Source organism: Saccopteryx bilineata, chromosome 2 (assembly GCF_036850765.1).
Source record: "Saccopteryx bilineata isolate mSacBil1 chromosome 2, mSacBil1_pri_phased_curated, whole genome shotgun sequence".
Lineage (NCBI taxonomy): Eukaryota > Metazoa > Chordata > Mammalia > Chiroptera > Emballonuridae > Saccopteryx > Saccopteryx bilineata.
In genome coordinates this window covers 337,909,858-337,925,433 of record NC_089491.1, presented here as the reverse complement: position 1 = coordinate 337,925,433, position 15,576 = coordinate 337,909,858, and the positions used below count along the sequence as shown (strand labels likewise).

Here is a 15,576-nt window from a genome sequence, read left to right as displayed (position 1 = left end):
TTTTTTTTGGTAATCTAATGCTTTGAAATAATACCAGAATAAAATACTTCTAAAAATTCCAATATTATACTCTTAATGGAAATTTAGGATAAAATATTCTTTTTTTCATCTACACTAGCCTGTGTCCCCAGAGTGATTTGAAAGAATCATTAACTATTTTTTAGCGAATAAATCTTACTGCTATTCAGCCCAGGCTTGCTAAACAGAGTTGCTGTGTGCAAAGTAGCCAATTGCATGTAAATGCATGCAAATTCAAAGCATCTATCTGTCCTCGATGACCCATTTGGAGCTCATATTTAAAACTGCTTAATTTTGATTCTCGGCCAGGGCACACAGGAGAAGCACCCATCTGCTTTTCCACCCCTTGCCCTCTCCTTCCTCTCTGTCTCTCTCTTCCCCTCCCACAGCCAAGGCTCCATTGGAGCAAAGTTGGCCCGGGCACTGAGGATGGCTCTGTGGCCTCTGCCTCAGGTGCTAGAATGGCTCTGGTTGCAACAGAGCAACGCCCCAGATGGGCAGAACTGCTTAGTTTCTCTGTCCACCATGTCCTAATAGAACTTAGTATATAGACCACATAGTTTGTCCTTTGAGTCACCTATCTAAAGAAGGCCTATCCAACCAATATGGAGAAAATGAATCATGCTTTTATCATTTACAGCCGACAAATAGACAAGACTTATTATTTATATTGTTTAAAATTTTTCAACAGAGAGCTTAAAAATATAGACAATAAAAAGAACAATAATGGAAAGCATATTTAATTTTTATTCTGAATCACTAGGTTCATTTTCATATGGAAGTCCCCATTTATTTATTTATTGTATTTTTCCGAAGTGAGAAGCAGGGGGAGGCAGACAGACAGACTCCCACATGCACCTGACCGGGATCCACCCGCCATGCCCACCAGGGGGTGATGCTTGGCCCCTCTGGGGAGTTGCTTCACTGCAATCGGAGCCATTTTAGTGCCTGAGGCAGAGGCCATGGAGCCATCCTCAGTGCCCGGGCCAACTTTGCTCCAATGGAGCCTTGGCTGTAGAGGGGAAGAGAGAGGTAGAGAGGAAGGAGAGGGGGAGGGGTGGAGAAGCAGATGGGCACTTCTCCTGTATACCTTGGCTGGGAATGGAACCCAAGGAAGTCCTCACTTATTTTGATGAGTTAGGGTTCATTTGCTATACTTGGGTACTAGAGAAGCAATCTGAAAATGCCCAGGGTAAATCAACGTGATCAGTCACTACCTTTGAAACAGGAGTGTGTGATGGGCCGGAATCTTCCCCAGCAGCGCCTGCCGGGCTGTCTCATGCTGCCTCTCTATAGAATTTCTTTCCTAGGCAAGAAATACAATTGGAAAATTACACCGATGTTTAAAATGCCAGGTAATTAAAACAGCTGTAATTATTCCCTTCTTACTAGAGATTGCCAAATATGTGAAAAGAAAAAAAAGAAGGAAAATTAGATAGGCCTAAAAAACAATTGCTCTTTGTACAGCAGGGGAGGAGGGGACTTTATAAATAAATTCAAAATACTTTTATGAAGAGTGCAATTTAATATATCAATTTTATATGACAGCTTAATAATAATGTGGCAAGTTTTAATGAACATTTCACATTTATATTTATTGTTCTAATGAGTTTATCTCTCAAGGATCCAGATTAATATTGTCTTTTTAGTTGTCTAAGATCTTAACACACATAGTAATTGACAGTGAATATAATATCCAGCAATGTTGAGGTATGAACTTGAAGTAGTACAAGTGGGTGATCTTTCTCCTGTACTTCACCAACATCATGGTCCCTGTCACTAAATCCTTACTATGCATTTGATCAGGATACAAAGATATAAAAGGCACAATCTCAGCAAATGAAAGGTTTATAATCTGGTGGCAAAAGGTGATTTAAAAAGATGGAGTGGGGGGGAAGAAAAGCTAGGACATATTTTTTTTAAAAAATAGTACAGCATGTGATGACACACAGATTATTTGATGGAGTGAGGACCTGTTTAGCAGTTGTCCACATTCTCGGTTTCTTCACTTAAGCAAACCTAATATGTAAGATTCTCAATTTACAGAAAATCTTAATCTATAAGTGCTTATCTATTTTATATAAAAGACTTATTCATTTATAACGAGATTTATAATAACACTTATTTATACAAGTGCATTTAAAAATACACTCATCTGCATGCAGTAACTTAATCCAAAACAAACTTATTTTAATGCCATAATCAGGCTCTTCTATAGATTGATATTCAACTAAAATCTCATATTTGGGAAATAACAGATTTGGGAACTAAGACGCAAGGAGCCACCATCGCTATGGTGGTGAGTCACAGCTCCGGGCCCCCCACCACCGGCTTAGCCTTCAGGACCTAGCATAGCTTCAAGAATATGCATGTCTTTTGGGGGAATTTTTTAAAAGAATTGTGTATTAATAAGTTGATGTGATTCTCAAAACATTTTTGCATTACAAAAGTTATCTGCAGGAGCGGCTCCGCTCCGCTGGTGATGTTGATACTAACACAATGAGTATCTCTGAGACACAAGTCACACCAGGGAGATCAGAAGTCCCTCCTGCATCCCCTGCACAGGCCCATACACCTTAGCACATGAAAAGAAAAAACTGCCTGGTCAAAACCCACACAGAGTTGTTATAGGAAAAAAGAGGGAAGGAGGAGAATGACACCTCCACATCCAAGGAGAGCTTGCTCGTAAGAGAGATAAAGTCCATCGTCCACTATTGCGAAATAAACTAAAAGACATTAAGGAAGTGACATAATGGACTGAGGACCAAATCAATTACAATTTTACAATCTCAGAAATGAGGTGACAGAACTTAGGCAAGACTTAGAAACATAAGAGGAAAAACTCCCCTTAGAAACAAAAACTAAAGTAGGAAGAATACAAGCATGACTCAAAACAAATAATGCCTAAGAGAAAGAGAAGGTAAATGAAGGAAAGTTTTTAAACTCAAAAAATAAAATAAATAAAAAAGAAAGAGGTAAAAAGGATTTGGCCCTGGCCAGTTGGCTCAGTGGTAGAGCGTCGGCCTGGCATGTAGGAGTCCTGGGTTCGATTCCCAGCCAGGGCACACAGGAGAAGCGCCCATCTGCTTCTCTACCCCTCCCCCTCTCCTTCCTCTCTGTCTCTCTCTTCCTCTCCCACAGCCAAGGCTCCATTGGAGCAAAGATGGCCTGGGCACTGAGGATGGCTCTGTGGCCTCTGCCTCAGGTGCTAGAATGGCTCTGGTCGCAACAGAGCGATGCCCCAGATGGGCATAGCATCGCCCCCTGGTGGGCATGCTGGGTGGATCCTGGTCGGGCACATGCGGGAGTCTGTCTGAATGCCTTCCCATTTCCAACTTCAGAAAAATACAAACAAACAAACAAAAAGGATTCAAGAGAAAATGACGAACATTTAAGGTAGACGAAGCCAACCCAGCATACTAACCATAAGAGTCCTTGACAAAGTAAACCAAAACATGAACACAGGATGGATGATAAAAAACCACATCAATTCTGAAGTATTACAGCTTAACAGACCGTTAACAATAGGCAAGTGTTCAGAAAATACTGTTCCCATAGCCCTTTCTCTATCTATTTGAGAACAAGCTTACATAACAAAACAACTAGAGAGACAGTTACCTGAGTTCTAATGATGAGTATTAAGTATCTACAGATTTGAAAACTAAGACCAAATGAAAGCTAAATGTTAAAAGGGAGAGGGTATATAATGATTACATGCTCTGACAATGTAGCTATAACATAACCAAAAATAATGGGGGGAAGAACATTTGTTCCCAATCTTTTAAAATTGTTTTCAGTTTTTATAATGGGTGCTCATACTATAGTATTGTTATTCTGAGTCTCTTCTGTGTATAATATGGGTAAAACAAAAAAAAATTTCATGAGATATTATAATTTTATCATCTATATAATTATTTCAGAATCAGGAGTCTCAGTGTGGAGGAAATTATATAGAATAGAGAGGATGTTAGGTAAAAATCCTGAAGTCTTGAATCTGAATTGGAAGGATGAACTTGAACTCATGACATATTTTATCCATCTGCATATGAGGCCGAGAAACAATGATCACCCCAACAGCAATGCACGTAAGAGTACTACCATCCCCCACTTAAAGAAAGCAAGGCTTCCTGGAGAAAGGACGGATACCAGGTCTGGGACAGGTAATAAACAAAAGAGCGTAGAATGTGTTGTCATGCTAGAGAGCAAGATGGCTATCAAAGACTGCGCAGGCCATGTTAAAAGCACACAGGAGCAACTTAAAGAGGCTCTCAGTGGCCAAAGGTAGAATCAATTTCAATATGCATTAAAAAACGCAGTGGGTGGCTATCCTTCAGTATGATGTGCATAAATCAAGATTGTAAATGCTATTTTAAAATAGGCAATTAGATAATAGGTCACTAGTTCATTATCTTGAAAAGAGCATTTAGAGAGCTGATCTTATATGAACTGTACCATGTGGTAATCAGGTGGCAGGTGAGAGAAGCATCTCCTTATATATTATCCCAGCTAATAAACATGGTGCTGAAATGGTGCACTGAAAACTGCACCTGAGTAGAGGAAAGTATGTTTTTTTTCTTCTTTTCCAAGTGAGAGGAGAAGAGATAGACTCCCGCATGTACCCGGACCAGGATCTACCAGGCAACCCTGTCTTGGGCCAACGCTCTGCCCATCTGGGGCCATGCTTGCAACTGAGCTATTTTTAGTGCCTGAGGTGGAGCCATTCCCAGTGCCCAGGGGCAATGCACTCAAAACAATCGAACCATGGCTGTGGGAGTAGGAGGAGAGAGAGAGAGTGGAAGAGAAAGAGATAAAAAGGGAGGAGAAGGGGCGGAAATGCAGATGGGTGCTTCTCCTGAGTGCCCTGACCGGGAATCAAACCCGGGACATCCACACGCAGGGCCAACATTCTACCACTGAGCCAACTGGCCAAGGCCTGGAAAGTACCTCCTTTTGGAGTCAACAAAGACACAGTGAGCTGAGTAATCTTGGGCAAGCTCCTTGAGCTGCCCTCCTCAGAGTACTGAAAGGAAAGAGTGCTTAGTAGATGCAGGTGCCTGATATTTTGTCACCACAGATCTACTCCTCACTGGCCTTCACACATTTGGGTCCTTTATAAAACTGTGTGCCTTATCTCTTCACACAAGCATTTGCTAAGTTGCCTCTGAATGAATTGGTCATTCAGCAATTTTTTCTAAAGAATTGGCTTTCGGTCACTTGGCCTGCTTCAGGAGTAAGGGTGTCCCCTAAGGAGGTCAGAGGATCTTGAAGAAACAGATACAGTTGAAATTCAGACAATCAGGCTACTTCCAGAAGGTGAAGACCTAGCCCAATAATTCCAGAGTGAAGTCTTCACTGAGCCATCATAATCTTCGTGCATGCTGTCCAGGGAGCCAACCATGCAAAGGGTCAGGTCACATGGCTCTCAGGGAGGAAAAGGGAAGCACTGTGACATCTGACAGGTAAAACGCAAGAACTCAAATTTTTGTAGCCAGGAGTATATGTGAGTGTCATATAAATAAAAACTTCTCACTGGGTAGTGTTTGTTATATACTTTTTGCAGCATTAAAAAAAATAAACAAGCTGTGTGCATTTTTTTTAACCCAAACCAGAAGAAAAATTGTGTTTAAGAAGTAAGACTGATAATAATTGTATTTACAGTTCTCCAGGAATCTTTTAGAGACATTCAAATGAACGTGCTTTGGGAGTCACTCAGAAAAGTAAATACCATTTAACCTATGATGAAGAGAGAAATACAGCAACAGAGGATTGTAGAAGCAAGGAAGGAGAAGATTGAATATTTTAATTATTTAAATCCATATTAAATTATGATCCTATTCATAGAAAGCATTGTCTGTTGATAAACTATTGAGGTAACAAGAAAGAAAAGTGATGTTGGCAGATTTTTTTCCAGACTTGAAGAACAAAGAATAATATTGTTAGACATTTCTTCCTAAGAATTAGTTGGATCCTAGGTAAATACTTAGTGACCTTAGATATAAGGAACAAAAACCAGCTGTCAGTATATTAGAAGAGAGAGGAAAGGAATACATATTGCTATTACACAAAAATAAATTAATTTTTGTATATTGACATTGTATCCAATAACCTTGTCAAATGTGCCTATTTCCTAATTTTACACCAATTATTTCCTTATATAATTGACATGTAACATTGTGTAAGTTGAAGGTGCACAACAGCCAAGGGCCTGAACTCTTTCTGCCCTCCAATCACTATCACTGTAACAACAATTAACATTTGTTTTATAGTCAATAACTTAGAAAGAAGTTTCATAAGCACTTGATACAATAACATTGCAGGGGAGATAGTATCAGCTCCACTTTACAGAGGAGAAAATGATATCTCACAGCAGATGAGTGACTTTTATAAGATCACCCAGTAGGGGGCAAGACTGTCACATGAACTCAGAGTCGGTATATTTCCTCTCAGGTCAAGCAACCAATAGTTAAATGTAGACCGAAGCAAGCTAGACTAAAAATCGACACAGACACAAACATGCTCATAAACGTACACTTACCCTACCAGGGATGACTTGTGCACATGTGACTCCCAAGGGAACAGAACGGTTTCCATGAGACACAGACAAAACACAGGCTCATTTGTTTTGTAATCACACTTGACATACCTGTAGTTACAAACTATACATCCGGAAAGAGTGGGATGGTTAGAATGAAGGGATTAGACTGCACGACCTCATGTTCCGGGTGAGTTTGGAGGTGCGTTTGAGCAGGGGAAGAACAGTCTTCCACACAAGCCGGCGGGGAGGGTGCCTCAGGGAAACAGACCCCAAAAGGCACTGCTGATGGGAATTTCTACCCTACCTTTCACTGTCCACTGGCTCCCCTGCTAGTGTCCAGAGGTAAATATGGAAAGATTCAGGCTACAGTTAAGACGCCAAATAGCACAAAGATGTCTACGTTTTGGGGGCAGTGTAAGATACAAGTTTATGACAGAGGAAGTTGCAATTGCTTTCTGTAGTCCAAAAACACATGGAAAATTATGTTAAAATAACATCCTCTAAGGGGTGGAGTGAGGCATACCTGAGATAATTTCCATGAAAGCCCTTTCTGAAAATCAAGTGCTGTGTACGGCTACGCAGGCTCCCTAACATAATGTGGTAACACCTTCCTAAAGTGTCTGTTGCAGCATTATAACAGCCATGCCAAAGGTTAATAAACTATGGACTACCCTAAAAATTGATAAATACTTAAAATTTCCAAAGAACATTGAATTCATAGTCTTTAAAAGAAAATGAGGCAATAGAAAATTAAATCTTAGGCAAATCTACCCCATATACGACAGCGGCAACTTAGTGTTACATTTGTACTAATTTCTTAATGAATCTGTGGTTTCTTGGAGGATTTGATTTGCCTTCTAGGACACTGTTCTGTCCCACCGTCTCCACCAGCACTGACAGGCAGAGGCACCAGACCTCAAGACTGTGAGCTGCCTCGGTGCACAGGTAACTGCCAATCCCCTGGGAGGGGCACAACAGGTGTGCTAGCCTAGGCTCTGGATGCCCCGGATTATGGGGCTGAGCAGATTCGCAGGGAGGTCACTGGAGGAAAAGAGCAACCCTGTTCCTGAGACTCTTTCACAACAGGTGGTTGGGAATACCTGCTCCCCCCCACACACCCCGGGCCTTTTTTATCTTATTCTTGCCTCTCTGGTTTCTCCATACTGTCCGTTAATTTCATATTGAAATGTTGGGGCCCTGGCCAGTTGGCTCAGCGGTAGAGCGTCGGCCTAGCGTGCGGAGGACCCGGGTTCGATTCCCGGCCAGGGCACATAGGAGAAGCGCCCATTTGCTTCTCCACCCCTCCGCCGCGCTTTCCTCTCTGTCTCTCTCTTCCCCTCCCGCAGCCAAGGCTCCATTGGAGCAAAGATGGCCCGGGCGCTGGGGATGGCTCTGTGGCCTCTGCCTCAGGCGCTAGAGTGGCTCTGGTCGCAACATGGCGACGCCCAGGATGGGCAGAGCATCGCCCCCTGGTGGGCAGAGCGTTGGCCCTGGTGGGCGTGCCGGGTGGATCCCGGTCAGGCGCATGCGGGAGTCTGTCTGACTGTCTCTCCCCGTTTCCAGCTTCAGAAAAATGGAAAAAAAAAAAAAAAAGAAATGTTGGAGATGAATTATTGCTAAGAACATGGACTGTGGCTTTAAAAAACAAAACCCTTTCTCTGTTCCCACTCCTGGGTACCCAAGTGTCCTTGACCAGAGAAGAGCTATCTTTAATTAGGCCTGAACATTTTCTGACAGGTAATTTGCAGGGCGGTCATGTTTAAATAAGTCATGAATACCCACTAACTGGCAGAGGGCGCCGGTCAGTGGTGTGGGCTTTCATCAGAGTATCAAAGCACAGCCTATGGGTGTGAGCTGGTACTGGCTGTCAGGACACAGACTTGTCATGAAGGGAGGGAGGTGGCCGACGATGAGTGATCTGGGGTGTACCTCTGCATAGGCCAGGTCTTAGGGAAAGATGAGAGAACAATCTATGCTTGAAAATCTAAGCTCCAGGAAGCATAAAGCTGTATCATGCAAGGACAGGAGGGCAAGTTCAGAGGGAAAGTGGTAGACTGACCCGGAAAGAGCTGGACTTCCCGAGACCGAAAGGACAGAAGCCACTGAAACAGCCAGCTGAGCCAATTAGATTCTCTTGCCTTCTGTGATACAAATTCAAGATGATATGAATTCAAGAGACAGAGAGAAGGTGCTAGGAATTGTGGGAACAGAACCAAGAGGTCACGGGGAGTTGGGGCTGGCGGGCATGAGAACGAGAGCAGACGATGTGGACGAGGCCAGCCAGGAGAAGGGACAAAGCCTATGAGAAAGAGACGCAGTGAAGGAAGGAGCCTACTGCCTCTGGGAGGCAGAGGGAGCACCCAGCTTTCTGATCCTACTTCGTTTCTGTGGGGTCCGCACTTCATCCTGCTCGTGATGCGCCATGAACCTGCTCCCTGTACATTTTACAACAGAACTACCTCTTATTGAAGCTGAAATGAATGGGTCTCTGTTTCTGACACCTAGAACACACCAGTGTTAGGTAGAATGTATTCACCTGCCTATATTGCTGCCTGGGACTTTTTTTTTTTTTTTTTGTATTTTTCTGAAGCTGGAAACGGGAAGAGACAGTCAGACGGACTCCTGCATGCGCCCGACCAGGATCCCCCTGGCACGCCCACCAGGGGCAACGCTCTGCCCACCAGGGGGCGATGCTCTGCCCCTCCGGGGCGTCGCTTCTGTTGAGACCAGAGCCACTCTAGCACCTGGGGCAGAGGCCAAGGAGCCATTCCCAGTGCCCGGGCCATTTTTGCTCCAATGGAGCCTTGGCTGCGGGAGGGGAAGAGAGAGACAGAGAGGAAGGAGAGGGGGAAGGGTGGAGAAGCAGATGGGCGCCTCTCCTGTGTGCCCTGGCCGGGAATCGAACCCGGGACTTCCGCACGCCAGGCCGACACTCTACCACTGAGCCAACCAGCCAGGGCCCTGCCTGGGACTTTTCATTGAAGTATCCAGTCTGGTTTTCTTGAACCACTGCCTATGGCTCTGACCTTAGAAGATGATGTAATTATTTGCTAGGACAGGCTAGGCTTGGGGAAACACAGACAAGGCAATGGCAATCAAAGCCGAAGTTCTCTCGCTTCTATAACAAGTGCAATTGCAACAACTGAGCTCTCTCCGTATTCCCAGATCATCTTATGCAAACCATTGCCAATGGGAGATAAGCTCATCATAACGTGAATGCAGGGCCAGTTCTGCATTCAGCAGTCCTGCACATGCTGATTCCTCTGAGTTCTCAGAGAAGGGATTTGGGACTAAGTTGTACCACTGGTTCAAATACTGCTACATTACCAAACATTGACTTTTGGGTGGGCTCACTCTGACATGACGACTCAGCACTAAAAATTACATTCCAACAACAAAGCAAGTTCTCCCTTGAAATACATATTTCACAGCATAAATTTTATCCTTGTGCGTTCCTATTCTTGCTAAACTGAAGAGCTGAGTGTTAGGGGTCTGACTAGGAGCCTAGGGAATGGTACTCACAATCTCTAAACAGAATATTCTATTTTTTAAATATGTCTATTCTTTTTTTTTTTTAATTCAGTGAGAGGAGGGGAGGAAGAGAACAACTCCCACATGTTCCCCAACCAGGATTCACCCTGAAAGCCCACTAGGGGGTGATGCTTTGCCCATCTGGGGCATAGATCTGTTGCTCAGCAACTGAGCTCTTCTTAGCACCTGAGGAGAAAGCCCTGGAGCCATCCTCAGTGCAGTGCATAAGGCCAACTCACTCCAATCGAGCCATGGCTGCAGGAGGGATGAGGGTGGTGGTGAGAGAGAGGGAAGTGAGAGGGGGAGGGGTAGAGAAGCAGATGGACTCCTCTCCCATGTGCCCCAACTGGGAATCAAACCCTGGACATCCACATGCCAGACCAACACTCTACCACTGAGCCAACCAGCCAGGGCCAGAACATGTCTATTCTCAGAGGTGTAAAAAGGCAAAAAAATACTCAAAAAACAAAACTGTCTTTACATGATATCTGTGAGAGAATAATTTTGGCAAAACTTATTAGTCAGCAAATGTCAAACCCTTTTTGGCCGACTTTTTGTTGGCCACTAGGTAACATTCAGTTGTGGCTTCACCCCATTTAGCTCTCCTTACCACTTGGGACTTTCTGGCTGAACGTTTGGCCCATAATTGCACCAAGTAGTTTCTGTCTGTAGAATCCAGAAAATCACATGAACTCAAAGAATCCTTCTTAGGGGAGTCTTGATATTTCAGCTGAGATATGTTAAGATCTGCTAGGGAAAATAAAAATCAAAAGTTTAAAATTAAGGGTATATAAACATAAATAAAATAAAATAAAATAAAAAGTATAAAATAAGATAAAGGAACTTCCTGAAACGAGGGAAATGTTTTTATGTCTGGATTTGTCCAACCACAACCAGCTGCATATTTAAAGTCAGGACATTGTTCTAAGGTCATGAGGAAGAAAGGCATTCATATGCATGGCGTGGAAGATTGTTGGGCAGAGAGAATGCCTTTGTACAAGGACCAAACAGCAAGCTTAACACAACTGAATTAAGGAATGCAGGGTGGCTGAAGCTAAGGAAAAAAATGAGATGGACAGGCTGAAGCCTGTGTTCATTTAAAACTAGCTGTACCTGGCCACGCATTGCTGTGGCTCAGTCTGGTTAAATGGAAAAGAAAGAAAAGAGAAAGCTCACGTTTCTAATATGTTTTAATTTCACAATGCTTGTGGGTATACAATATTTTTTGATGTTCCATTGTCTGAGCAGATATAGAGACTGTCTGGTTTGCCGACTCTAGAACACGCAACATATAATTGTCCATGTGAGAAGCAATCTGTGTCGAGATCTAAACCACATAATTCTAAAGACTGGCCCTGAGCTTTGTTGATGGTGATGGCAAACGCCAATCGAATTGGGAACTGCAATCTCTTAAATTGAAATGGCATATCCGTTGGAATCATAGGAATGCGAGGAATGAGGACATCTTCACCTTTGAAAGGTCCTGTCAAGATTGTTGCTTCTACAACGTTGCTCATTAATTTTTTTTACTGCAAGCCGCGTGCCATTGCAAAGCTTTGGTTGGTTGATATTTTGCAACATGATAATTGGCACACCGATTTTCAACTGCAGTACATGTGGTGGCATCCCTGGCAAATTGAGTGAATTCAAAATTTCTGTTGGATAATTAACCACTTCATCTGCTTCCACAATAGTGTCGACGGACTTGTATGTGACTGCCTCGCTTTGAATGTTAGACTGAATAATATTGTTAAATTCGTAGATGTCTTTGTTCTTGGCCACAAGAATAGCTCGTTCACTCAGCCAATCGTGATTCTTATAATTCGTTTGAATATTGGGAAATACTTTTTCAACCAATTCTTCTTTTGATATCACTAAATTGCAGAAGTTATGAGGCAATGAAATTCGTCCTGAGGTCAGATCAACCGGCACCTTTCCGTTCCCAATTTCCAGCAATTGATGTGAGACTATCTCAGCTGATCAGATGTTTTACAGCTAGACATGCATATTTGTAGTTAATTTTAACGTCTTTACGTGTCGCCACAAAGTAGAGAGTATTTCAGGCAAGCATTTATTTCATCTGCTGGTGTCAATCGAGGAATTATAGGTAATGATTGCCTGAAATCTCCTGCAAGCAATATTAATGCATTCCCAAATGGTCTGATGTTTCCATGCAAATCTTGCAATGATCGATCAAGAGCTTCAAGAGATTTTTTGTGCGCCATTGTGCATTCATCCCAAACAATAAGTTTGCATTTCTGCAGTACTTTTCCCATGACAGATGCTTTGGAAATGTTGCACATGGGAGTTTCAATGAATTGCATGTTCAATGGCAATTTCAAAGTGGCATGAGCAGTTCTTCCACCTGGTAGCAATGTCACAGCTATTCCAGACAACGCAAGAGCTAAGGCTATGTCATTTTGGAATAAAAACGTGCATATTTGAAGGCAATGTTGTGTCAAAATTTCAAAGCAATCAGTGAAGAACTTTCTGAGATTTAAGATTTTGAACAAACGAACATTTACATTTTTATTTATATAGATGAAAACAAAAACCCTTGTCCTTTTGATGGGACAATAAGAATAGAGCATAGTAAAAAAAGACCAGATCAATTTGAAAATATTTAAGATAAATGTTAAAGAAATGGAAGCTATAGTCATTGAAATAATTTCTATGGAAAGGACCCTATAAAGATAGAAACTTATTCAAAATATAACATTTTTGTCTAGGTTTCTTGTTCTTGCTTTCTGAGAGCTGTGCCATTTGTATGATGGCATAAACAAACCAAGTTCAGTCTAATGATACATCACAGCTGTAATTTCAACAATTTAATGTCTTAATGGTTTCTAAGCAACAGAACATTTTAGGTAAAGATTACTATTATACTGCATTGTAATGCCACCACTGTAACGACTTGGACTCCTATAATAAACAGTTTCATACAGTTTCTTTTTTTTTTTTTTTCTTTTGTTACAGAGAGAGAGAGAGAGTCAGAGAGGGATAGATAGGGACAGACAGGAACGGAGAGAGACAAGAAGCATCAATCATTAGTTTTTCATTGTGACACCTTAGTTGTTCATTGATTGCTTTCTCATATGTGCCTTCACCGTGGGGGCTATAGCAGACCGAGTAACCCCTTGCTCGAGCCAGCAACCTTGGGTTTAAGCTGGTAAGCTTTTGCTCAAACCAGATAAGCACATGCTCAAGCTGGCGACCTCGGGGTTTCGAACCTGGGTCCTCCACATCCCAGTCCAACGCTCTATCCACTGTGCCACCGCCTGGTCAGGCATCATATAGTTTTTAATGTTAGTTTCTAACATCTTAATACATCAATGGACAAGAAATTCTACTTCTCAATTAAAAAACAAACCAACCAAAAACCCATGATTCCCAATTTTCTACAAGTTTCTTAAAGTGATCTTATTCAAAGTACTGAAATTAAAGTCAACCTTGAGGCAACATTAAAAATATATAAAAATATAAAAATTACTTTAAAATAAACAGAAATATGAGGCTCTTCAGTATATAGGTTACTTCAATTTCTTTAAACACTTGCAGTGAAGTATAAATGAACTTAATGATGAATGACAGATTTTAAACTTATTTTATGGGTCGGGATCATTATCATATGCAGGAAAATATGAATGAAGTCTCTGGAACAATCCGAACTACATCTCAAATTAATCCTAAATAGTTTAGGGCTTTTAATTAGAATAGCATCCTTTTGCAGCCAAATGAATTCAAATATTTGTATAAACCATTTTAAAAGAGTAAGCATAGAATTCAACCAAAATAACAAATGCAGTCGAAACCACAGACCTCCGAGTAAAACACTTTTGTGTGAATTTAACATTATATCATCACACACACACTAAACAGAGTCTCTAACTGCATAAAAAAATAAAAAATAAAAGATGTTGATGATCTCCTATTACAGGCCCAGAGCCATGTCAATAACTAGTAATAGAATTAGAATCTGGGGGTCAGATTGTAAATACAGTTGACCCTTGAAAAACACAGGTTGGAACTGCATGGGTCCGTTTATATGTGTCTTCCCCCCCCCCCCAAATAAATACAGTAAACCTATCATCATTACAATTTCTTAATGACATTTTCCTTTCTCTAGCTTACTGTATTGTAAAGATACAGTATATAATACATATAACATACAAACTATGTGTTGACTATTTATGCTGTCAGGAAGGCTTCCCGTCTATAGTAGGCTATTAGTAGCTAAGCTTTTGGGGAGTCGGAAGTTATATGTGGATTTTCAACCACACGGGGACTGGTGCCCCTAACTCATGTGTTGTTCAAGGGTCAACTGTATTTTGAAAATCAAAAATCACTATTTTAATGACCTATTTTTCTGTATTAATGAGATTATATATACAGCAAAGTAACTGAGTCACTCTCCTGTCCAAAACATGATGCTTAACACTTTTAAACACAAATGTTTAACATTTAAATAAAATGTTGCAAAAGATGATTCAGCACTAGAGTTTGTTTCTCTCTGAAGATACTTGCAAATGTCTGACTTGGAAATAGCCTTTAATCTTCAGACAAAAGTCCTCAGATAGCCAGATGATTTCAATCTTGTTTATATTTTCCCCCACTCAAGTGGAACTTAAAAAAAGTTTATTTAGGCCCTGGCCGGTTGGCTCAGCGGTAGAGCGTCGGCCTGGCGTGCGGGGGACCCAGGTTCGATTCCCGGCCAGGGCACATAGGAGAGGCACCCATTTGCTTCTCCGCCTCCCCCCCACCTTCCTCTCTGTCTCTCTCTTCCCCTCCCGCAGCCAAGGCTCCATTGGAGCAAAGATGGCTCGGGCGCTGGGGATGGCTCTGTGGCCTCTGCCCCAGGCGCTAGAGTGGCTCTGGTCGCGGCAGAGCAATGCCCCGGAGGGGCAGAGCATCGCTCCCTGGTGGGCAGAGCGTCGCCCCTGGTGGGCGTGCCGGGTGGATCCCGGTCGGGCGCATGTGGGAGTCTGTCTGACTGTCTCTCCCCGTTTCCAGCTTTTTTTATTACCTAAAAAAAGTTTATTTAGGTAATAGTGAGGTAATAAAAAAAAAATAGTGAGGTACGGGAGTCTGTCTGACTGTCTCTCCCCGTTTCCAGCTTTTTTTATTACCTAAAAAAAGTTTATTTAGGTAATACTGAGGTAATAAAAAAAAAATAGTGAGGTAATGCAGTGTGTCCGTAAAGTCATGGTGCACTTTTGACCGGTCACAGGAAAGCAACAAAAGATGATAGAAATGTGAAATCTACACCAAATAAAAGGAAAACCCTCCCAGTTTCTGTAGGATGATGTGGCAGCATGTGCTCATGTGCAGATGATGACGTAATACTGTGTATACAGCGGAGCAGCCCATGGCCATGCCAGTCGAGATGTGGACGATACAAAGGAAAGTTCAGTGTGTTCTGTGGCTTTCCAAATTCGAATCCGTGACCAAAGTGCAACGTGAATATCGGTGCATTTATAACGAAGCGCCACCAC

General features: G+C 42.2%; 1 protein-coding gene across 2 annotated transcripts in view; it reads right to left on the bottom strand.

Moving 5' to 3' along the window:
- The window catches only part of LOC136323430 (leucine-rich repeat and guanylate kinase domain-containing protein-like), a 110,286-nt gene that overhangs the window by 12,457 nt on the left and 82,253 nt on the right, over positions 1-15,576 (bottom strand). Inside the window, exons 16-17 of one of the 2 annotated variants that reach the window (XM_066255267.1) lie at positions 10,695-10,834; positions 1,236-1,324 (exon numbers count right to left, since the gene is read on the bottom strand). In XM_066255267.1, the coding sequence (XP_066111364.1) occupies positions 1,236-1,324; positions 10,695-10,834 (229 nt within the window). The remainder of the gene's footprint in view (positions 1-1,235; positions 1,325-10,694; positions 10,835-15,576) is intronic. The other variant, XM_066255268.1, reaches the window with a different exon arrangement.